Source organism: Malaclemys terrapin, chromosome 3 (genome assembly GCF_027887155.1).
Source record: "Malaclemys terrapin pileata isolate rMalTer1 chromosome 3, rMalTer1.hap1, whole genome shotgun sequence".
In the NCBI taxonomy this organism is placed as follows: domain Eukaryota; kingdom Metazoa; phylum Chordata; order Testudines; family Emydidae; genus Malaclemys; species Malaclemys terrapin.
In genome coordinates this window covers 27,622,588-27,648,305 of record NC_071507.1, presented here as the reverse complement: position 1 = coordinate 27,648,305, position 25,718 = coordinate 27,622,588, and the positions used below count along the sequence as shown (strand labels likewise).

General features: G+C 41.5%; 1 protein-coding gene and 1 long non-coding RNA gene across 3 annotated transcripts; both read right to left on the bottom strand.

Moving 5' to 3' along the window:
- GTF2A1L (general transcription factor IIA subunit 1 like) lies at window positions 1-22,784 on the bottom strand. 2 transcript variants are annotated; one of them, XM_054022577.1, is made up of 9 exons: window positions 22,699-22,784; window positions 19,636-19,737; window positions 19,194-19,317; window positions 15,870-15,925; window positions 14,247-14,340; window positions 10,121-10,722; window positions 5,003-5,284; window positions 3,393-3,482; window positions 1-920 (listed from the first exon to the last, which is right to left on the bottom strand). In XM_054022577.1, the coding sequence occupies exons 1-9, from the start codon at window positions 22,717-22,719 to the stop codon at window positions 813-815; spliced, it is 1,479 nt and encodes a 492-aa protein (XP_053878552.1). In that variant the 5' UTR covers window positions 22,720-22,784; the 3' UTR covers window positions 1-812. The 2 variants fall into 2 exon arrangements, with proteins under 2 accessions (XP_053878552.1, XP_053878551.1); XM_054022576.1 differs by lacking the exon at window positions 22,699-22,784 and adding an exon at window positions 22,205-22,239.
- Window positions 22,785-23,457: 673 nt separating this feature from the next.
- On the bottom strand, window positions 23,458-25,151 carry LOC128834095 (uncharacterized). Its single transcript, XR_008444387.1, has 2 exons — window positions 24,596-25,151; window positions 23,458-24,191 (listed from the first exon to the last, which is right to left on the bottom strand). It is a non-coding gene; the product is annotated as an uncharacterized LOC128834095 (long non-coding RNA).
- Window positions 25,152-25,718: the final 567 nt, after the last annotated feature.

Genomic DNA, 25,718 nt, shown 5'->3' with positions numbered 1-25,718 from the left:
TGAGATGATATTGTATCTTCTTTATTAGGCACAGCCAATTTATATTACTCACAGTTTATTAGTGTGCTCAGAAGCAAAGTTAAATGGCTTAGTACACACTATGACAATAAGGTACTTTTTTTAAATGAGACTATTTATTGTTCCTCAGTACATATCATATTTGAAGAAAATGCAACAACTGATACCAATGTTGAAGTCTTGTTAACTCAAGGGTCCTCTACCCATATATTCTGGGTTGCACTGATAGCTTCAAACTAAAGGCAGACGAGATGCACTTCACCAGAAGGATGAGATGCAAAGGGCGGGGGGGGGGGGGGAAGGTATAGCTAACACACATCAGCATCTTTTAACAAAATAAACATTCACAGATATTACAGTGAATTCACAATCTTATTTCTTTTAACATAAATCACTAAGAATTATGTTGTTTAACACTGTAAAAATCATTGCATTTTAACTTATCAAGAAAAAAGGAGTTGAAGTTACATAAATGTAGCTACTTGTTATTCCATTTACAGATCCAACACACTAGTTGTTAATTAAAGCTATTCATTCTGATTATACTTCTTTTACTAAAAAGGTAACAATATAAATCAGAAAACGAACAGAAGAATGGTGAACATAAAACAGTCTTAATTTGCATTTATTAGAAACAAAACTAATTTTCAATTTCATATATTTTATTCAACAAATGCAGTTTCATTTTCATTTTTTTAAATTGCAAAACATAGCAAGTTCAGTAGCTCCTCACTAAAGGTTATATAACATTTTGTAATAAAAAAAAATTATACCTCACTTACTCCAGTGAGGATTTACCACTCCGCATCTCCAATGGCTTTTGCGAACACATAGTCTTTACCTCCAAAGCACATTACTCCATCTTTCAAATAGAACTTCCATTTGTTCTTACTTCGATGAATCTGATAAAAAAAATGAAAATCAGTGCCCCCAAAAGTGTGTTACTAGAACATCTTCAGAAACTGACTGGTTTCTAAGAATTAAACAAAGCTGGTAGTGGGGTAGGGTTGAAGGACTGAAGTTAACCTTTGTTAGCATTAAATACATAAAGAACTGCTTCTCTGAACAGAGCTCAGATATGGAGTACTGTGAAAGTCTGACACGCCAGAGAGTAGACTGAGAGATACATTTTCAAATATCGACACCTAGATTGCATGAGTATCCAGTCAATAAAATGAGTACTTGTGAGCGCAGCTACCCATTTCTGTGTATTGCATTTTTGTATTTTGCATGCAGTACTGGACATGGGATATAGGACAAGGCCAAAATAATACAGCAACCAAAAATATGGCTAAAAAGCACAATGTTCCACACAAAGAATGTATGAATGTATTCATATTTTTACACCAAACATATTTGGTTTCATACTGTAGACCTATAAAAAAGAGTTCTGTGCAACACAAAAATCTTTGTAGTTCATCTTGAAAGGCATGGAATTAAATGGTTTTATAGATTCTTCAGATTCTCAACTTGATTCGGTTTTCAAGACTAGGAAACAAAAAGAATGCCTCCTGATTTTCTGGTAATGATATTTGTGATAGAAGTTTTTTTTCAAAGAGCTGGAACATGTTAGAATGACAGTCATCCCACTTCCATCCTCCCACTATGTTTAATAGCCCTAAAGATAATTAGGAACAGAATTACAAGATAATTATATTCTGCCTTTTGGCCAAAGAGACCATGGTTTCAATCTCTCCTCCCTCCATTAGAAATTTTTTCAGTAAAACTGGTCTGTCTGGGAAAAGTAACCAATATACCAGCTAGCCAACATATTATTTCATAGCATTAAACCAAAAAAAAAAAAAAAGGGGGGGAGGGGGGGCAAGAAAGACTCAGACTTTCATGCCAATCCATAGCTCTCAAATTCTAATCACATCTGTTATGAAATCCCTTGGCGGCAGCTCTGGTTTCAAGTTCCACATTGATATAAATATATTTCAGACCAAATTTTCCATTCATCCATACAAAATCTTAATTTTAGAGAGGAACGTTTCAAAATTCCAGCACTTATAGTATTATTAAGTTTCTTAGGGAGAAATATCATAGTATCGCAATACAAATAATGTAGTTCAGATTCAGCTGAGCTGTCTATACAAACTCTGACCACCTAAATTTTTCAAAAGTAACTAGTAATTTTGGTACCCAACTTGTTACACCTTAAATGGCGTGATTTTCTGAGATCAAGTGCTCATCGCTTTCTAAATCTCAGATTCCTTTAAGGCATTTCAAGTTTGGCACCTAAAATCAGTAATCACTTTGGAAAACGTAGGCCTTTATTTCCAAAAGCCACATATTTGACAAAAATAAAATGTGTTGAAGCTGAAACTTCCCATGATTTCAAGATAAGATGTAATTCTAACAAAGTTTGGTTTTCCAGTTTGAGTTTCAGATACACAAAAGCAAAAAAGCAGCCACCTGAGTTCCAAAGGGTTTGTTGTTTGATCTCTAAACTAGCTCAGAAAGAACTTTATTGTGAACAGTAACACAGGATGGGCCATGTATCTTCATTAAGAACTTTGCTTATTTGCTTTGCTTATTTGAAAAGATGGATTTGTGGTAAACATTTTTAAAATCCTTTTAGGAATATTTTACTACCAGATAAGGAAGCATACTCTTCCCTTCTTCTTATTGCTCACTCAATCCATACTTAGCTTTACTCATGAGTAGTTTTATTGACGCCACTGGGATTATTCATCTCACTAAATATAAGGATGTGCATGTGTCTGCAGGATTGGGACCCGTTACACTCTGATGCACTGAGAACAGCAAGCCCAAACCACAAAAAACGAATACAAAACCACCACCACACCACAAAGCAGAACATACCGGTAAACTGTCAATGAAAACTTGCAATAACCAAGAACGAGCGAGGTCAGCAACAATCTGAACAAAAACCATAACAGTCCAAACAGCAGGTTTGTAGCTGCACACCTTCAGCGCTACACGTGCACACACATGCACCCTTAAATAGGAACAGCAGCACTGAGTTCAGGCAGCAGGAACCAGGAAACGAAATAGGAACAGAGACCAAAAGGAAGGCAACACACACACACAAGTCATCACAGGACTTTGTTAGATTTGAAATCCTTCTCCTTTGACAGCCCTTGTAAGAAGTTTCTCCTTTTACAGGAAAACTGTAGATGAATTTTAATACAATAGTGCAAATAAGTTTACATTCTTTTGTTTTTTATGTGCATTTCAACCAACAGATAATTAAATTATTTAAAATACTGATGAAACAACCGATATTCTCCACACACACGCGCACGCACGCACACACACACACACACACACACACACACACAAATAATTCTTATCAGAAATGGATGGGCTAAAATTACTGTTAAGGAACAAAACAGGGTTATATACTGTACCTTGTCATACTGACAAACTATAACGTTATCTGTGTCAAACAAGTCTGGTGTGTCCTGCTCACTGACATCATCACCAGAATTTAAAGGATCCTGGAGAGTAAAGGTCACATTTAAACACCATTACTTACTGTTGTTTAAAAAAGTCTAATATACTTGATGTAACAAGACATTATGCACAAGACATTTCTTCACACTGATACTTCACCCCCTCGCCCCCCCAAAAAAATGACTAAGATTTATAATTACAAGTAGCACTCAAGGCTGACAAAGTTAACTCCACTTTCTCTCCCAGAAATTGGAATGCTAAACCAACTTCCATATGTCACGAGGCAAGACTCTCTGAAAGGTGATTCAAGGAGAAAAATCATATAATACATGTAGTTGTTCTGTGACTAAGTGTTCCTCAGCTGTCCTTGGTCTCCTGGGAAACAGACAACCTGTAGCATGCACTGCCTGATTCCCCTTCCAATCTTGTTTAGTATTTTAGAAGCAATGGAAACCGGGATTCATAGATTCTAAGGCCAGAAGGGACATTGTGATCATCTAGTGCAGTGGTTCTCAAACTTTTGTACTGGTGACCCCTTTCACACAGCAAGCCTCTGAGTGCAACTCCCCTTATAAATTAAAAACACTTTTTAATATATTTAACACCATTATAAATGCTGGAGGCAAAGCGTGGTTTGGGGTGGAGGCTGACAGATTGTGACACCCCATGTAATAACCTCATAACCCCCTCAGGGGTCCCAACCCCAAGTTTGAGAACCCCTGATCTAGTGTGACATCCTGTGTAATGCAGGCCATAGAACTTTGCTGAATTAATTCCTATTTGAATTTGAGCATATCATTTTTTTTAAATCTTTTCTTAAGATCTCCAGCCACTGGATCTTGTTATAGCCTCATCTACTAAACCGAAAGGCTATTATCAAATTTTGTTTCCCCACATAAAGGACTTATAGACTATGATCAAGTCATCCTTGGTTAAGCTAACAGATTGAGCTCCAGGAGTCTACTACTATAAAGATATGTTTTCCAATTCTTTAATAATTCTCGAGGCTCTTAGCTGAAACCCTTCCAATTTATCAATATTCCACTTTAATTGTGGATATCAGAGTAGCGTAGCAGTCGTACTAGTGCCAAAACTCTATATTCCCCCATTTATACATCCAAGGATCACATTAGCCCTTTTGGCCACAGCGTTGCACTGGGAACTTATGTTTAGATGATTATCCACCATGACCCCAAAATGTTTTCCCAGAGTCACTGCTTCCCAGGATAGAGGCCCAGGATGAAATCCTGACCCTCCTTAAACGAATAGCAAAAGTCCCTTTGATTTCAGTGAGGCCAGAATTTCACTCCCAGACTCAAGTTTTGGTAATTAAAAGCATGTTAATTCATCCAATAAGCAACAGATATCACAGCAACTCCTCCTATTTTTTATGGTCTGCCCAAGAAGCTCTCAAACCACCCCATAGCTATTACATTCTGCTCTGAAAACACAGTTTAACCATGTATTCTGCCTCAATCTACCAGTGGATATTCTGGATCTAAGCAACCAGACATGCAGATAGGCACATTACTCTGACTTGCTTTAGAATGTTTAAACTAATTACCTCCTCAATTAGGTCTATTTGGGGCTCTTCAGTATCACTGCTGCCGCTGGATTCAGCATTTGAAATACTGTCACCTTCTTCATCTTCCTCCTCCTCCAACACTTTCAGATCCTCCGCATCAATAATACCAATAAATTCATTTTCTTCCACATCTCTTGTACTTTCTGTTTCCTCCTTAGGAAAAACATCATCAATTCCATCTAGCTGAATGATCCCTTCAATGTCACTGCAGATATCCTTTTCTGTCCGTATGTCAGATTCCATCAGTACAGTAGGTTCCATCTGACAGGAATAAGAAGGTTCAAAAAGAGCTTGACAAGAGGTCGGATTTTTCACAAGAACTCAACACCCAACAGCTCCCATTTTTTTCTAGGAGATCTGTTGGGTACTAAGTTTGAAAAACTTGTCACCTTATTTAGGTGTTTAAATGGGAGTAGAGCTCTTTTTTTAAAAAAAAAGTCAAGCCCCAATTATGAGAGCTGAGCACTTTTGAAAATCTGGTCATATATACATTTTCCTGAAATGAACCCCATTTCAAATACTTGTTCAATAATATGAAATCTGTTTTTCCAGACATGGTTTTTAAATACGGTCTCTAATACTCAAAGCAAATTTCCCTTTAAAAAAAAAAATCAATAGATATTAGAACTGTTCAAAAAAATCAGAATTTCTGTTCCAAGGGAAATTCTGACATTTGGAAAAAAAATAATTCTGATTCAGAATAAAAAGTAACGATGCCAAAAATTCAAAAAACTCTTGCAAAATATAATTTCCAAAAATACTCTGGTCAGGTAAACTGAAATGTTTCATTTGATTTTTTCATATATTATTTTAAAATTAAGGTTTACTATATTTTAATATCTTATACAAATTTAAAAAGTTTTGTTAATGAAATCATTTTGAAATAAAAACATCAAAATGCTTTGTTTCAATTTTTTTCTAAATAAAGTTTTGTTAAAAACAAAACGCTCAGTGGAACGTTTCAATTTCAACTAACTGAAAATTTTCTGATGGACAAGTTTTCCATTAGAAAATACCATCTAGCGACAACATATATGTATCTATGTATAGGCAATTCCTTGATACCAAAGCATCCATTGCATCAAAAAACATTGATAACTTTCAGGAATGAATACCTTAGAGCTTGTCTTCACATACAGAGCTACAGCGCCGCAGCTGCATTGCTGTAGTGCGTTAGTAAAGATGCTACTATGCCAACAGGAGAGCTTCTCCCATCAGCGTAGTTAATCTGCCTCTCAGGGAGGTGGTAGCTTCTCCCATTGATATAGCTCTCTCTACACAGAGGGTTAGAGGTCAGTATAACTGGGTCACTCAGGGGTGTGGATATATACCAATATAGGTCTATAGTGTAGATGTGGCCTTAGGTTTGGTCTACACCTGTGCCTCTCAAGCTTTCCAGACTATTGTACCCCTTTCAGGAGTCTGATTTGTCTTGTATACCCACAAGTTTCACCTCACTTCAAAACTACTTGCTTACAAAATCAGACGTAAAAATACAAAAAAGTTTAACAGTTCACTATTACTGAAAAATTGCTTACTTTCTCATTTTTACCATATAATTATAAAATAAATCAATTAGAATATAAATATTGTACTTCCATTTCAGTGTATAGTATATAGAGCAGTATAAACAAGTCATCATCTGTATGAAATTTTAGTTTGTACTGATTTCGCTAGTGCTTTTTATATAGCCTGTTGTAAAACTAGGCAAATATCTAGATGAGTTAATGTATCCCCTGGAGGACTTTTGCGTACCTCTGGTTGAGAACCAATGGTCTACACTACCAACTTATGTTAATATAACTACATTGCTCAGGGAGGTGAAAAATCCACACCCCTGAGTGACGCAGTTATTACTGACCTACCACCCCCACCCCCCCAGTGTAAACAGAGCTACTGCCTTTTAGGGAGGTGGATTAACTACGCCAATAGGAGAAGGCCTCCTGTCAGCATAGTAGCATCTTCACTAACGTGCTACAGTGCTGCAGCTGCAGCACTGTAAGTGTAGACAAGTCATAGAATCATAGAAGATGAGGGTTAGAAGAGACCTCAGGAGGTCCAACCCCTGCTCGAAGCAGGACCAATCCCAACTAAATCATCCTTGACCTCAGTTTATACCACAGTGGGCCAAATTCTGCAGCGGTAGGTAGAAACTGACTACAATTGATAGAGGGCTTGATCTAATGCCAGTTCAGTCACTGGAAAGGCTGCTATTGACTTCAATGGGTTTTGGATCAGGACCTCAAAGCACTGAGACAGAACAACTAAAAGTCATATATGCAACTCAGTAGTTCCCACATCTTAACAGTAGAAAGGGGTATTTAATATAGTCTGAATAGTCATTCAATCTATAAAACATATGTATTGAAAAAGTCTACCATAACAAAAGCCCAGGAGTCAGGTTTGCTATCTCTTGCAATCTTAGCATGAGTCTCACAAAATTTGGTGTTTTATTTAAAAAGTGTTTTTTTATACAATACATGAGAATTTCACTTGAAAAGCAAAACAAAAAGTCCATGTTTTTATCACTCATGGATGTGGAGAAAAGCTTGAAAATGTGACCTGAGCACAAACAAAATATTGTATAACTGCTCATTCAGGGAGTACTGTCCATCCTGTGCCCTGAATAAGGCAGGAGTCCTCTAGTCTTTAATTACATGGTCACATAGGCTCATAATGCATATGCACAAAGGGTTTGAATACACAACCTTCATTCTGGCTTTGGGCCCTTAATAATGTTCTTATAACAGTTTTTGTTTTTCTGTGTAATAATTATATGGGTTGTTTATTGAAGGGTTCTGCTGACATGAGCCATGAAACCAAAGCTTGGAGTTGTCCGCTCATGTCATCAGAACCTTACAAATGGGCCTTATGTCCATTCAGGTTGTGGACTCTTACAATAATGAAGCCTTCAATGAGACCAGAACTGGATTCCAAGGCCAAGATTTTAAGAAGTAACTAGTGATTTTCATAGCCTAACATGAAACACCTTAATAGGAGCCTGCATTTTCTGAAAAATCAGGACCCTTAAATAGTGACAAGGTGGTCACCCAAAAATTGAGATATTAGTCATTTTTGAAAATGCAGCTTATAACAGGGGTGTGCAAACTTTTTGGCCCTAGGGCCACATTGGGTACAGAAATTGTATGGAGGGATGGGTAGGGGAGGCTATGCCTCCCCAAACAGCGAGGTGTGGCCTGGTCCCCGCCCCCTATCCAGCACCCCAGAATCCCCACCCTCATCCAATCCTCCCCTGCTCCCTACCCCTGACTGCACCCTGGGACTCATGCATCTTATCAAAACACCCCTGTTCTCTGTCTCCTGACCATCCCCTATCCAATTTCCCCTGCTCCCCACCCCCTTACCATCTCCCTGGGGCCTCCCGCCCCCATCCAACCCTCCCTGCCCCACTTTACCTGTGGTGTGGGGGAAAGGGGAGGGGTCAGTCCTTTCCCTGTGCGTTTCCCCGGCTTGTTTGGCTGCTCTCCTGGCAGTCGGGCAGGGCTCTCTCCCTGTCTGGGCTTGGCTGCTGGGGACAGGGACCAAGCATTCTGGGGGTGGAGGGAGGCCCTGGCTTGCTCTGTCCCTATCCCCAGCAGAAGGGCCCAGGCCCCTTGACTGCCCCACTGCAACTCCCCCTGCTCCCCGCCCCTGACCATGTTGCCCTGGAGCACCAGGTCTGGCGGCGCTATAGCCGTGCCATGCAGCCGGAGCTGCAGCCACGCTGCTCAGGTGCTGGGGGGAACTGTGACTGCGAGGGAGGGAAGCAGAAAGGGAGAGGCCAGGGATTAGCCTCCGCCCCGCTCACAACGCTGCCGGGGAGTTGGGCTGGCTCCTCCACAAGCCTGTCCTGATCCCGCTCCCTGGCAGGAGCTCAGGGGCCAGAGAGAAGGGTCCAGCGGGCCGGATGTGGCCTACGGGCCGTAGTTTGCCCCCCTGTCTTATAATCACTAGTACTAAATGATTCTAAGAGCTTAATAAGGGGGGAATCCGAGTCTTCAATCATCTAGAATCATTTAGGATGTCCCACAGAATTCAACACTGTAATAAAGATTAAAAACCCACACACTTCTGAGATACGACATTGAAATATTATTGCATTATTCTGTACTCCTGGGATCCTTCTTTTTGACCATTCTTCTAACCCTTCCAGACCATATCAGTTTGTTTCAAAACCAGGTTCCATATAGAGCTGACTGAATAATGCAGAATGTGTTCCATTAGTCTTTGTTCGTGTTTTTAAATGAATTTACCTTTATCACATTTGTGCACTCTGAATATTTCAGTGATTGGGGTTTTCCAGGCAACAGTTGTTGTCAAATGCAATTTTAACGAGAAAAGCCTCTGCCTTCATCTGATCAAGGAATAAAACCAATACCACATGGCTTACAAGACAAAAATCACAGCTAAGCAGCTTGAATTTAAAATATTTGTAATAAATTCATGGAGTACACAATTTAGACAGTTCAAACAAATAAATTCAAGAAAACCACAACGTGCTTGTGGACATTCCATAAATTATAAAAGAGACTCTTTAATGAAATCAGCGATCTAATACAAATTATTTGCACAGCATTAGTTGAATGATGATTGTTTTTAATTGAGGGAAATACACTTTTAAGTTTTCACTCATATCACAATATAACTTGTGGATTCTGAATGTGAGTACATAGTCTGAAAGGAATTCCTCCTCATTTGCTAGCCAAATCGTATTAAAAAGGCAATTTGCCCACCATGACTTGGATCTGACCTATGATTTCAAAGTCACAATGATATGGCAGTTTTTAAAAAGATCATTGGTATGAACATTCCTATTTAATCTACATATTTCAGCAATGTTCATACATGAAAACCAGAAAGTAAAAATGAATAGGTCATTCGTGTTGTCCAAATGAAGTGAAGTGTAATGTATGCGATTTGCTTATAAGTTAGATTCTTGAAGTTTTCCGTTTTTAAAATGTAGAGGTGCTGTTAGTAACAAACAGATTTGTTTTATAGTGTTGCTTTAATATACTGATTCTTCAGATAAGTATCTACTTTCAGATATTTTCACCAAGTTAAAGTTCATTACAAATTTTTAAACAATGAAGGTCCTACCTCTTCAGTGACAGAAATGCTGTCCTGCTCTTTTAGAAGGGTACTAGCATCCAAGCCATTACCCAGAATAATCATCTCAATGATATCATCAGACACCTGTTGCTGCACTGAATCTTGTAGCTCTGTGGATAATTGGTCTTGCACACTCCGAGTTATGCTGAATGAACTGCTTGCCATTGGTTCAGTGGTAGAATCCATTTCAGAGGATTTTGAAGTAAACACAGCTGTTTGAAGGTTGGTGTATTGGAAATATTCTGTTGAGTTTGCCTGATGATTCAAAATTTTATTAGTTGTAACTTGCTGCTGACTCCTAGTAGGTTGCTGTAATAGAGTAGCATTTGCAGAGTTTTCCGAGTGTTTTGCTTCCACTCCCCTTTGTTGCAGTACAGTGGGTTGCTGGAGTGGGGCTTCCTGGGTTTGTAGTCTTTCAGCAGTTGCCGGAACAGAAGATGCATTCACCTGTGCAACAGTGGCAATACTGGCCTGCAGTACTGAAGGCTGCCCAAGCTGCTGAAATATTTGCTGAATAGGATGCTGCAGAATACTTGTACCTCCTGGGGCCTGTGTAACCATAACAGGCATATTTACCTTATAGAGGTGCCCTATAGAGAGAAGTATTAACAGTGGATTATTAAAGCTACCTGTTGGGAGTTAAGCTGATGCTGACTTACTGTTATCAGTGTTAGAATTCAGATGCCAGAACTGCCTATTCCCAACTTCATTCAGTTATACTTTCTACATTGGCCTTAAAATAGTATGAAATCACCATACAAACCAACCATCAAAAGGCTCTGGAGTTGGAGACACCACACTCCTATTTTGCAGCAGCACAAGGGCAGGGGCCAATGTTCCCTCTAATTTTTTCCATCCATGTGCAGAATAAATTTTGTTATGTGCACCAAGGTATGTGTTGTTAGGCAAGAGTTAAAAATTCAGTTAGCCGCTGAGGCAGAAACCAGCATAACTAACAAACAGGCCTACCAGAGGCCCAAGGACAATGGCAGCTGTAAACACTTGATAACTTAAATGGTCAGATGACTGCCCAGTAACTCGGCCTCTCAGTAAGAAAACAGTACAAACCCTCCACAGCTCTCCGGATATCTGTGGACACTCACTCCTACTCCCACCCCCACCCCTTTGCCTTAAGGATAGTCACAAATAATTAATGTAATCAGAATGGTTTCTATGCATATGTTCTGTTCCTGTCATTATCATGTTAAGTGTTTTCTCTCTCTCTCTCTGAAACAATGTTTGTCTCTGAAAGTACAAAATAAATGTAAATAGATTAATAAGAAAATGTATATAACTGGTCACTGTAACATCATACTTTTAAAGCTGTTTATCAGTCTTCCCAGTGCTGTGAATAAACGTCTTCAGTATTGTCTGTGCTGCCTGATTCTTCCATCAACCTAGCTACCGCCTCTCAGGGAGGGGGATTACTACGCTTAGGGGAGAAGCCCTCCCATCAGCATAAGTAGTGTCTACGCTAAAGTGCAAAAGCAGTGCAGCTGCACCACTAGCATTTTAAATTTAGACATAGCTTGAGGCAGGAGACAGAACCACCACCACTTCCAGCAGTGTTTGGAGACAGTACTCTGCTAAAAATCTCAGCACCTGGGCTTAGAGGCTGAACTACCAATATATTTTCCCTTACTGGTGGCCTATTAATAAGTTTTCCAAAGGGCTGAAGTGGTAAAATGTATGGGTACCATTAAAGTCAGTAGATAGGACTCAATACACATAGGTAGATCTGATGGAGGAAGATGGTGTTATTTTACATTGCTGTTCTACTCTGAATAACAGTTTAAGAGAAAAGTGGTTACACCCATTGGTTTGGTTTGATTTATATTTGGGGAGACAGCTCCAGTCAGGCCAATGGGGCTGCATGAGGTGGAGGTGGGGGGCAATTCTACGCCTGCCCAAGAGTTGCAGTTTGAGGGGGACAATGCCCCTCTTCTACCCTCTCCCACCCCCACAACTACTCCCATGGTTACACCACCGAGGGCTGCCTTCCCCTCAAAGTGCTCTGGTGCGTGCAAGGAGAGGGTTAATTTCTCCACACAGCCTTCTAGGTTATACTATGTAACCCTGTCAGAAAGAAAAGTGTGGGGACTGGGGATGGAGGGAATTGATCAAAACAAGCAGTTAAGGAAAATCCACCCTGACAAGGCAGAATCTGTCTGCACCTATTAGAGACTGGATAGACTATCTCCTTCAGGCAGGAGGAGGACATGCCCACATCTGGACTGACACAGCAGAACCTACAGCAGGAGCAGTATAACAAAGAGAATGGCGTCCAGGGCCAGCTCCAGGGTTTTGGCCGCCCCAAGCGGCCCAACTAAAAAAAAAAAAAAGAGTCACGATCGCGATCTGCGGCGGCAATTCAGCGGGAGGTCCTTCGCTCCGAGCAGGAGTGAGGGACTGTCCACCGAATTGCCGCCGAACACCTGGACTTGGACCCCTCTCTGAAGTGGCCACCCCAAGAACCTGCTTGGTAAGCTGGTGCCTGGAGCCGGCCCTGATGGCGTCACCTGGGAATGATGTTAAATAACATTGCAGGGGTGGCACTATTACATGCTGCAGATTTAACAGACACTGTAACTGGTCAATAGGAGTCACTTTATAAGCAGCTACAGGTTCAGAAAGACAGGAGTATAATTTGTGTTATCCACCAATGCTTTACTTTGGCATCCAGTTTACACCCCATGCACTTGTGATCGTCTTTCGAGATCTGTTCATAGTTGTAGCCCATGAGGTCAGTTTGCTAGCTTGCTATATTGCATAATGTGTTTTCTTCATTGGTTTGATTGATTATATTATTTTCTTGGGTTTTGTTTATGCTGAATTCCATATTGTGTTATTTATAATAGTTATTCATAATAGTTGGCTGTAACGCAAGGAACCTACAGGCCAATATCCTGTATGATTAGCTAGAGCAAGTCAATATGCATGTGGTTAATTTTCAGTGCCTAATAGTACTTCTGATAATTTTGTCTGTGCCCTACATGATGTACAGTAGACAAGAGGGAGGAGTCTTTGCTGGGTGTGTGCATTCAACATCTGCAAAATCTAAGCGGGGGAGGAGGGATAGCTCAGTAGTTTGAGCATTAGCCTGCTAAACCCAGGGTTGTGAGTTCAATCCTTGAGGGGGTCATTTAGGGATCGGGGGCAAAACTCTGTCTGGGGATTGGTCCTGGTCTGAGCAGGGGGTTGGACTAGATGACTTCCTGAGGTCCCTTCCAACCCTGATATTCTATGATTTAAATATGAGTGTTTGTAACCTTTGGCATAGATAAATGGCCTGCTGGTTACCCCTTTTGACTTTGGGGAACTGAACATGTTTACCATAGATCTGGAACAGACTGGTAACCACAGGGTACACCGCAGAACATGGAAGTCATAAGTTAGGCCAAGGGTAATGGTTTCGGGGATGACAATCAATATTAATACATATGACTATATGTCATAATATGATACTCTATAGAGTAAGTGTACCCAAAGATTTATTTAGGTGAGGAAATAAGATTTGGGCATGGTTGGGCCTTGATTAAGGTAGCGTCAGGACCCTGTAAGAGGGCAAACAACCAAGCAGGAGGGTCGCTCTTTCCTATCTTCTATCAAGCTATCAGCTCAACTTTGCAATATAGCTTAGCTATTCAACACTCGAACCTAATCCCTACCAACTTGGGAAGCCTGGACCATCAAATTCATTGAGCATGTGAGAGACAAGGTTTGTCCTCTGTCTCCCACTACCAGGTCTTCAGGGAAGGATGTAAGAATGCTAGTTTAAGTAGTCTTTTAGCATAGAGATGTTACCACCAGAGGTCATAGAATTGTATTACTTCTTTGTGACTCTGTTTTATATGGTTTATTATTCTTTCATTCATTTTAATAAAGATCTTAACAATTTGGTATTGTCCTCAGTATAAGTGTCCTTGCTACACAACCTGAGGGTCCTCTCACGACGTCGAACTCCGCGTTCTCTAACCCTGTAGCCTGAATTGGGACAAGAACCTAAATATCTTCTGGTCAGACATTGGCGAGCCATAATAAACTAGCCCATAAATTCAGGTCAACACACTATGTACTAAAACTGGTGTCTGAGTTCAGCTTTTCTTAATCTTACCAGATGCAGTCTGTAGCGTTACTCCAGCAGGTACATGGATAGGATAAGCGATACCCGAAGGGAGAGTCAAAGTTGCACCGGTTCGTGAAGCATCCTAGACACACAGCAGATTTACTAGAGAAATTAAGTTGCGTTTCGTGCTCTATCCTTTGAGGCCCTAACAGTCATACTTAGCAAAATGCAGCTCAAGAAATCTAAGTTACAGTCTTTCCCCATGATCATCCCTACTGAAAAATGGTTTTGACCCTTAAGCTACAGCAAGGTGAGCAGTATTTTGTAATGAAATGCTTAAGAAAATTAGACTTGTCTTGAGTACCTCCCCATTTACATGCTCCCTGCCCAATATGCCCCTTCCCTTTCCTGCACCTATGTCCTCTCTAGGGAAAACTCCTCCTTGCAGCCCCTCACTCTGCACCTCAAGCACCAGTATACTACTTTTCCCCCATAATATCCACTGTTTGAAGAGCCTCCTGCATTCCAATATTAACAGTATGTGAATACGAGGCAGCCCTACCACCACCCAAATAAATCAACATGTCCCCCCACCACAATGCACATCCACAAAGCCCTCTACTAGGGCAGCTGAGCCTGTTTCCAGGATTCCCTGCTTCACAGGGTGTCACTCCACCAATACACCTAACTTCTAAAAATGGCAGCCATCCCTTCCACTAATTTTCAACAGTTGCTCTAACAGCAGAGCAGCCAGGAACACCCATCCCCCCCTTTACTCCATTGGCAACGGTGATTGCTCTGAAGGGGTCTCTAGAGACAGCTAGATTTGAAAGGTTTTAATCACAACTATAAGGACTAAATTTTATGTTTTCTTTTTTTATTTTTAAATCATAGAATATCAGGGTTGGAAGGGACCTCAGGAAGTCATCTAGTCCAACCCCCTGCTCAGACCAGGACCAATCCCCAGACAGATTTTTGCCCCCGATCCCTAAATGACCCCCTCAAGGATTGAACTCACAACCCTGGGTTTAGCAGGCTAATGCTCAAACTACTGAGCTATCCCTCCTCCCCCGCTTAGATTTTGCAGATGTTGAATGCACACACCCAGCAAAGACTCCTCCCTCTTGTCTACTGTACATCATGTAGGGCACAGACAAAATTATCAGAAGTACTATTAGGCACTGAAAATTACCCACATGCTGTCCAGAGCAGGGGTGGGCAAACTTTTTGGCCCGAAGGCCACATCTGGGTGGGGAAATTGCATGCAGGGCCATGAATGTAGGGATGGAGCAGGGGGTTGGGGTGCTGGAGGGGGTGCGGAATGTAGGAGGGGGCTCAGTGCGGGGGGTTGCCATGCAAGAGAGGTGCGGGGTGCAACAGGGGGCTCAAGGCAGAGGGTCGGGGTGCAGGCTGCAGCCCAGCTCTGTTTATCTTGAGTGGCTCCGGGGTGGCAGCGGCACGCAGCGGGGCTAAGGCCGGCTCCCTGCCTGCCCTGGTCCCGCGCCACTCCCGGAAGCAGCCGGCACCACGTCCCTGTGGCCCCTGGTCTAGAGCATCTAGACACTTCCGCCTCCCACTAAGCCCTTTAAAACATGCAAAGAGCCTTAACTTTTTCATTTAGCGTGTTAAATATCGTAAAGTTAGAAATAAAATAGCATTAAAATTACATACCAGGTCTGCTGTTGTGAATTGTTGAATACCTCTGCCAGCAGGGATGACTAAAGAAGCTACACAGAAACAGTAAGTATTACACAAAAACAAAGATACACTGATATAGGTACACCAAAGAATTAGCATTCAATTTCATACACATTGTAGCTTCTGTCAACACAAACTACATTGAGGACAAGACAAATTACTTAATAATCGGTGTTACAGCGATAAATATATTTTAAGTGAACAATCCTGAACACTGCTGAACACATTTGCCATTATTTAATATTTCAGCAAGTCTTCCTTATACTAAATCTAGAATATTTATAAGTACTGTTATTCACAAGACCTTGCTGAGTTAAGTAGATTGAAGAGTTAAATTAGAAGATTTTTTTGGAGTTGCACTGTAGAAATTAAGTTTGGCATTTCTATTTATTACACCACCATTTTAACCTGACGGAACAAACTTATATCAAGTGTACTGCATTGTCAACACTAGGAAAATTTGTAAGCAATTTTCTGCACCGGTGCAGCTCCAATAATGCTAGCAGCAGAAGCAGGATGGGATTTTTCAAAGCACTCAGCATTGGTTTATCTGCTCCCATTATAGTCAATGGTAAAACTCTCATTGACTACAACAGGAACAGAATTAGACCAGTGCTAACCACTTTTGAAAATCTTGCTTAAAGCATAAACAGAGTCCATACATTTTTACAGTTGTGTTACCTGTAATAGAGCCTGTTCTACCCTAGGTATTTCCCGCCTCTACTTGAAAAGTTAGAATGCTTCCTATAGTGAGTGAATCTAGAACCCTTGGGCCAGGTTAAATAAATAATGCCTCTGTACCTAGCATATATAAATTGATACATTTATAAATGGGATCGTACAATGAAGTTGCCTGCAACTCATTGGGGACAGGACTCAATGCCCAGGAGTACTATGTCCCTGTATATTTATTATTATTACATCTAAAAATACTACTACATTAATAAAACATTAATGTTACACAATCAAGCACTCAAAAAATTAGGAAATACCAGAATCAAAGTTGCCCATTCAACCTTTAATTGATCACTTATGCATATATATTATGATACAATCTTGACTTACACATTCACATACTATTTTTTCCACTGGATCCCTGTCTCTGCTGTCAATGCTCTCTCACAGTAGGGGGACCCTCAATTGCTGATCTAGGCAGCTTTAAGTACTCTTGGAACCATCAGAGTAGTGCAAAGGGACTTAAAGGACTAAGATCTGTCCCTAAAACCAAGTACTAGGGCTGTCAATTAACTGCAGTTAACTCATGCGATTAACTCAAAAAAATTACGCACAATTTTAAAAAATTATCACGATTAATTGCAGTTTTAATTGCACTGTTAAACAATAGAATATCAATTGAAATTAAATATTTTGGATTTTTTCCTACATTTTCATATATATTGTATTCGGTGTTGTAACTGAAATCAAAATGTATATTTTAATTACAAATATTTGCACTGTAAAAATGATAAACAAAATAAATTGTATATTCACCTCATACAAGTACTGTAATGCAATCTCTATCGTGAAAGTACAACTTACAAATGTAGATTTTTTGTTACATAACTGCACTCAAAAAAAAAAAAAAAAAAATGTAAAACTTCAGAGCCTACAAGTCCACTCAGCCCTACTTCTTGTTCAGCCAATTGCTCAGACAAACAAGTTTGTTTACATTTACAGGAGATAATGCTGCCCAATTCTTATCTATGTCACCAGACAGTGAGAACAGGCATTTGCATGGCACTTTTGTAGCCGGTATTTACTTGCAAAGTATTTACTTGCCAGATATGCTCAACATTCGTATTCCCCTTCATGCTTCAACACCATTCCAGAGGACATGCTTTCATGCTGATGACGCTCATTAAAAAAATAATGTATTAATTAAATTTATTATGGAACTGCTTGGGGCAGAATTGTATGTCCCCTTCTCTGTTTTATGCATTTTGCCATATAGTTCATGTTATAGCAGTCTCAGATGATGACCCAGCACATGTTCACTTTAAGAACACTTTCACTGCAGATTTCACAAAACGCAAAGAACATACAAATGTGAGATTTCTAAAGATAGCTACAGCACTCGACCCAAGGTTTAAGAATCTGAAGTGCCTTCCAAAATCTGAGAGGGTAGAGCATTCTTTCAGATGTCTTAAAAGAGCAACACTTCAATGTGGAAAATACAGAACTCGAACGACCAAAAAAGAAAATCAACCTTCAGCTGGTGGCATCTGACTCAGATAATGAAAATTAACATGTGTCAGTCCTCACTGCTTTGGATTGTTATCAAGCAGAACACGTCATCAGCATGGAAGCACGTCCCCTGGAATGGTGGTTGAAGCATGAAGGGACATATAAATCTTTAGTGCATCTGGCATGTAAATATCTTGCGATTTCAGCTATAACAGTGCCATGAGAACGCCTGTTCTGGCTGTCAGGTGATATTATAAACAAGAACCAGGCAGTATTATCTCCTGCAAATGTAAACAAACTTGTTTGAGCCATTGGCTTAACAAGAAGTAGGACTGAGTGGACTTGCAGGCTCTAAAATGTTACATTGCATTCAAAAATAAAACGGTTTTTTTGTACATAATTCTACATTTGTAAGTTCAACTTTCATGATAAAGAGATTGCACTACAGTACTTGTATTAGGTGAATTGAAAAATACTATTTCTGTTGTTTTTTTAACAGTGCAAATGTTTGTAATCAAAAATAAATATGAAGTGAGCACTGTACACTTTGTATTGTGTTGTAATTGAAATTAATATATTTGAAAATTTAGAAAACATCCACAAATATTTAAATAAATGGTATTCTATTATTGTTTATTCACGGGATTAATTTTTTTAATCGCTTGACAGCCCTACAAAGTACCTCTTTTTAGTTTGAATTATTCAACACTGGAACAATCTATTAAAAAACAAAAACTGAATTAGAATTAGTCCACATTGCTTATTTAAAACAAAACAAAAAAAAAAAAAAAAACACTACAAATTTTAAGATGTGCTATACTTCTGGCCTAGAGAACAGAGGGATACAATTCTGATCTCATGTGCATCAGTGCAAATCTGAAGTAGCTCTACTGAACTCAAATATCTGGATTTACATTAGTGTGCCAGAACAGGATTTATCCCTTAGTGGGCCAAATTCTGCTTTCAGTTTCATAGTGTCTCTCATTCTAAATCTACACCAAAGTAAAAGAGAACAGAATTTGGCCCATCACACACACTTCAAATGAAGAGGTTATTGAAACATTGAACTAGTGTTAAATTGCAACTGTTGGCCTCTCACAAATAATATCCAACCTGTTGATGTCTGAAGTGTGCGATGTAAGTTGTGTGGCAACTGCAAGGTGAACTGGGGTGAATAGTGGCTATGTTTGAAGAAACCTTCTGTTGCTTTAGACTGAGTCACCTTTGCTTCCCAAACCTGCGAAAAAGATGTTCATAAGAAAATTATTAAGTCGCCCAAATCATCCATTAATATATTTAAAGTTTTCAGGCACTTTAACTATTCAGGATAATCCTGAAAACTGAATGGTTGAATCTAAGAAACCATTCAACAGCAGAATGTTAAGAATAAGTACGAGATTTGGACTCCAATTCATGTTTCTCAGGATATATGTATTTCTCTTTGATTTTGATGGAAGGTACCTGTATCCTGTGGGGCCTTAGAAAAATAAGGACAGGTAGAAGAAGATATCCCAAGAAAAAGATTGTTTCTTTGATTTACAATTATCCCACAAACCTGCTTCAAGTCTTTCAAGACCTGTTCCTCCACACCTTCTTCTGCAAAGAGTTCCCAGACACCTTCAATCACATCTTCAATAATAGATCTGTAGAGTTTAGGCTGAATAAAACACAATTCAGAGAATTTAAAACACAGGCTGACATTTGCTGTAGCTCCAAGTGAAGTACAGACTCTCTGACTAGAGGTAGGATTTGTAAGCTGGCTTTGTGAGCCATATTATAAAATGAACAGATCCAGGAGACAGTACCATTTGTGGCTGAAGTTTCTGGCCCATGCAACTGCTGGGATAACTAGATAGGCCAGAACATTTTTCCTCTACCAAATCACTTATGGCACTGTAGAATGAAAAACTAACAAAATATCAAAGGAAAAATTAGAATTTTGGCCTGCATTTTAGATTTCTTTTAATTTAGTTATTTTTAGCTATAACATCCAGCAAGAGTCCTAAAATCATTAGGAGAACAATTCCAGCGTATTCTCAAACTAGCATGTTCTGTTTCAGGCTAGCATTTGCTGTGTAAGACCATTAAAGTAGCACTCGCTAAAGCTACACAAAGAAGCTCTAGGAAGAAACAAACAATATAAGGAAGAAAATAAAAAACACACTTTCTAGTTTGGCTAGTTTCTAGAACATGAGCAGCTTCAGTTGTGAGCCAAATACAGAGAGTAGAGACTATGCATCCGAAGAAGTGAGGTTTTTACTCACGAAAGCTTATGCCCAAATAAATCTGTTAGTCTTTAAGGTGCCACCAGACTCCTTGTTGTTTTTGTAGATACAGACTAACACGGCTACCCCCTGATACTTGAGAGTAGAGACTGTTGCTTATGGCTATGATTGTAATATCTATTTTGCTGCTAACTCGTGTTATAACCATACAGTTATCAATACATAATTTCAGATTAGAAGAAAACTGCAATGTGACTTTTTCAAAAATTGCAATAAAAATAGGAAGAAAAACCCAATGTAATCTGAAGGTAATTACACTGAAGTCAATGCATTTGATCAGTTTATGTCATCAGAATCAGACCTGGAGAAGATTTTTTGCCCCTCTGCTCAGGCTAATAGTTTCTCTTTTAGGTCACAATCCTACAGCCAGATTCCCAAGTGTAGACTGAAAACAGGGCTTTGTGCAGGCTGAAGGGTTCACCTACATGGATCTGATTGCAAGGTTATGGCCCTCAATTGCTAAAAGCTGTTTTAATCAGAACAGTGATTACTACGAAGTACGCCATGTGCTGACATTAGGCTAGAACCTGAACCTTTAGCCAATCTTTGAAGTGTTAGGATTCTAAATCTTCATAGTTCGCTCTTTTTTTAAAAAAAAATCTTAATGTTAAAAATAAACCTACTATCTCGTTATTGTAAAATTAGGATGTGTGAAATAAAATGATTTTCAAGTGAAACATATCTGAGGGCATGAAGCTGTTGTGAAGTAACTAATTACTTCTACTTAAAAAGCAATCAGCCCACGTCAATTGTCTCACAACACCACCATACATAGCCATGTGGGAGAGGGTGGGTGGCAGTAAAGGCAGATGACAATAAAGATCTTAGAAAAATTCAAAGGTACATTTCAACATATCAGCTGTAGAAAAAAATAAAATCAGCTCTTGCACAATTATAGTCAAGAACTTCAAATGGCCTCCCCCTGCCAATTCACTAGACATCTTGAGATTAAATTATTGTAAAACAAACACTTTGCTTTCAAATGACCTAATTCTCAAAGGAAACTGACCAAGTTATATGTTATTATGCAAAGTCTTACAAAAAGTTAAAAGTCTTATTCTGATATATGTTTCAAACAGGATCCTAAATGGTAACCTCACAATTCCAACACTAAATACTGTACTTACAACATGATCACAATTATCATAGAGCGTGTATATTAGTGTGCTTTACTCTTATCTCACAGATACAACTGTCACACCATGAGGTCAAATAGATCAATAATTGTCATGTCTTGAAATGAGTTTTCAGCTTTCCTAAAAAAAAACATGCAGTGTTGGGGGAGTGATGAAGTGGGAGTGAATGTAACAAAATAAAAAGGAGGGTGGAAATGATTAAGGCCCCAATCCTAAAAACTTTAAATCTCCATGACTTCAATGGGAGTATTTACATCTTAAAGTTAAAGCGACACAACAGTTATTTCTGATGTGCTAGATGCTTTCCAAACACTCAAGAAGGATGTTCCTGTGGGAGGCTCACAAAGGAAGCTCAAAAACAGGGCATAAGAAAGTAAGTTTGAGTGAAGGATTCAGATTTCTCCCTAGCACCAGCTAACTAATTTCAGGAAAATAAGAGATATTTATCCAAACTAGGTCAGATTTATTCAAAAACTATATAATAGCTGTCAACATCACACGATTAATGCTTTTACTCAATCACACACAAAACAGTTTTGGTTTTTTTTTTTAATAAAGAAGGCTTCCAGGGCTTTCAAACTAAACTCTAGTCTCCAGATTTTATTTTAAAAGTCCATTTCTAATTTCGGCAACAAGAACAACAAATTGAGGCAATCACTAAATCAAAACCGAGTCTGATAGATTTTTGCTTGATTGCACAAACCATGTCGGTGTTCTGTTAATAACTGAAGGCCTTTAATGCTATCACACGAGAGGATAAATAGTATCTGATGCCCCTTTCTTGGTAATTCAGGTCTCAAACGCGAGGTCTACACGCAGAGCTCGGGGATTGCGGTCTCCGCCAGGTGCATCGTTCCTTTTTCGTCTAGCTGTTATAGAGCAGGAGCTTGCAGCGTCTAGGCATAGCCTGGGCGGCACAAACCAAACACTGAACGTTTCCCACTTTCGTCTGTACACCAAGTGGGACCCCGCTCGCTCAGCATAACAGCGGGGGGAGGGGCAATCCATCTGCCCCCTCTGGGCAGAGCCCTGGGCGACGGCCTGTCACAGGGCAGAGGGAAAAGGCATCCGGGACGTTCCTGTAAAACCCTAATATATCACACTACGGGCCGACCTGGGCAGACGGCTCCTTTTTCTCCTCTCTCCCCGTTTCCCTCCTGCCCCTCGGCGGGAAACCGCCCTGGTCCCGGACCTTACCACGGGGTTTGCGTGAGCCATGGCTGCGCCGGCAAGAGACTCGTCCCCTCCCCGCCAGAAAAGCGCTGCGCCCACATGGCTCAGCGTGTAACGTCCTGCGCAGCTGCTCGCTGCCGCCCCCTGCTGTTCCCATGGCAACTGACCCGGAGGTGTCGCGGCCTGACTATGCTTCTGCCCCACTGAGCCAGGACCCGGGACCGGATGGTGAAGAGCGCTCTGCTGTCCAGCAGCGGTCCTGGCCCTGGAGCAGAGCTCTCGGCAGGGCCGGCTCCAGGCACCAGCTTGGCAAGCAGGTGCTTGGGCCAGCCACTCCGGAGAGGGGTGGCAGGTCCAGCTATTCGGCGGCAATTCGGCGGACGGTCCCTCACTGCTGCTCGGAGTGAAGGACCTCCCGCTGAATTGCCGCCGCAGATTGCGATTGCGGCTTTTTTTTTTTTTTTTGGCTGCTTGGGGCGGCCAAAACCCTGGAGCCGGCCCTGGCTCTCGGGGTCGCCCTGTGTGGCGACTGTAGGGTTACCATATTTGAACATTGAAAAAAGAGGACACTCCACGGGGCCCCGGCCCCGCCCCAACTCCGCCCCTCCCCCGCCCCACCCCTTTCCCCGCCCCTGGCCCCGCCCAACTCCGCCCCTTCCCTGCCCCCATTCCAACCCCTTCCCCAAAGTCTCCGCCCCTTCCCCTGAGCACCCCACATTCCCCCTCCTCCCTCCCAGCCACACGAAACAACTGCACCAATTCTAAAGTCAGGCACTCCACTAGTATAGACTCCCATGACTTTAATGAAGCTGCTCAGTGGAGGATCTGCCCCAGCGCTCCGTTTTTGGGAGCGGTCAGGACACGCAGCTCACACTGTTCTGTTTCCCAGCTCCCCAGATGCCTTGGAGCACCCAGTTCTCCTCCCTGCCGGGTAAAATCCCGGACATTTTGAGCTATTTAATTCTTTAATTCTAAAACGTAATTCTTTATATGTAGTGAGTCCTTTCCTTTCACCAGTTCTTCAGTTTTCTTTCTCCTCATGTGCCCACGCATACTTCTCTGCAGATCGCATTTTTCTCAGCAGTGGTTGATTGCTCTTTAAGAAGGCATGAAAGTCTTTACAAGAAGTTTGTCTGAAGTTGTACTGTACAAGTAGAATTCCTTTCAACGACTCAACATTCAAGTTGGTCCTTTCCTTTGTCCACTGGCTTTGCATCAGTGAAAAAATTCGCTCTACATTTGCATTGTGAGAAGGAATAGCAAAGAAAAACTGTGCAATCTTTAACAGTTCTGAATGACACTCAATGTTTTTGGATTTCTCAAAATATTTGGTCCACTTCTGGTGTGCTAGCAAATTACTGAACTCTTCATCACTGTTGCAACTTTCTGTAAACTTCTTCAGGTTGCTGAACTGATCAAAACACTTCACGTCATCAATTTGCATCCCCTTATCGGTCAGGTACTTGATACAAGGTTCCACATCACTCCAATTCGGTGTCTCACTCAGGGTAATCCACCTGTAACAAGAGAAGTCTTCAAGGGGTCTAAGCCACATCTCCAAATATTCTAAGCATCTGCTGTACATATTATTCACTTCAGCACAGAATTTGTCACACTCTTCATCAATTCGCAGTGATCCACCACACTGCTGTGTCTCATCACAAATGGGGAGCTGAGTGCCATACAGCACACCCCAGCCCCAGGAGCTCTGATCCACTTGCAGGCAAGGCAGCCCGATGCCCATCGCAGCCAGAGCTCTGATCCCTCTGCACACTCCTGCCTTTTTCACACTGCCCTCCCTTCCTCCCCCACCAGTCAGTGCTTTTTGGCGACTCCCCGGAGCAGCTCCCCCAGCGCTGCCCCCCACCTGTGCAATCAGCGGCGCATGGTACTCCCAGCTTTGCTGGCATCCCTGGCTTACCTTAGAGCAGGCTCTGGCGACTGCTGCTGCTCCCTGACTCTTCGGCTCTGTTTAAGAGCCGAGCTGCCCTAGTGCTACCGGCTTCAGGCACTTCTCCTACCTGGGCTCCAGCTGAGCTGCTCCTCCCAGCTCAGACTGTAAGAGCCGAGCTGCTGGCTTCGGGCAGCCCTCCCCTACCTCAGGACCCAGAGCTGGCTGGACACGTCCCTTCCCCAGCTCCAGCCGAGCTCGGCTCCGCCCCCTCAGACTTACAGAGCAGAGCTGCAGGAGCCAGCGTTACCGGCTTCAGGCAGCACCCCCCCTGCCTCGGGACCTTGCACCGTGGGAGCAGCTCAGCTGGAGCCGGGTAGGAGAAGTGCCTGGCTGGGGGCTCGGGGTCCGGAGGCTGCCTGAAGCCAGTAGCGCTTGCTCGGGCAGCTTGGCTCTGTAAATCTGAGAGAGGAGGAGTGGAGCAGAGCCACAGGGGGAGAGGAAGTGCCGGCCATTTTCCCGGACATGTGTGGCTTTTCAGCAATTCCCCCCGGACGGGGGTTTGATTGCTGAAAAGCCGGACATGTCCGGGAAAAAGAGGACGTATGGTAACCCTAGGCGACTGGCAACAGGACACTGCAGCAGCATGGCTAGGCACCACATGGCTCCAGCACCCAAAGCGGGGTCGAAGAAGACTCTGTTCAGGGCTGGCCAAAGGTAAATTGCTACGAGACCAACTGCTACGTCTTATAGTCACCGTTGTGCTGTGATTCACTGCAAAACGATCCTGCTGTCGCAACAGCATACCCCTGCGTGATGGCATCGCACTGAGACGTTGTCACACCCATGTTGACGTCACTAGGCATAACCCTAGGTAACTCGGGAGGGTGGAAGGCCACAAAGTGTCAATGAAGCCTTCCTGCACTAGGCGTAAGTGAGCCAAACTCTATCCTTCCATGTTTAAACTCTAATCAACCTCAAAAGCCAGGTGCAATTGGAATATGTAAGCAACCAGTTATCTGTGTACAACCCCCTGCTCAAGCGGTAATAATGAGGCCTGCATGTTTCTGGCTGAAGGGAAAAAGGACAAGATAACAGTTTAAAGAAGTTACTAACAAGCTAGGCTTATAGATGCCAAGAATGACTTAACTGC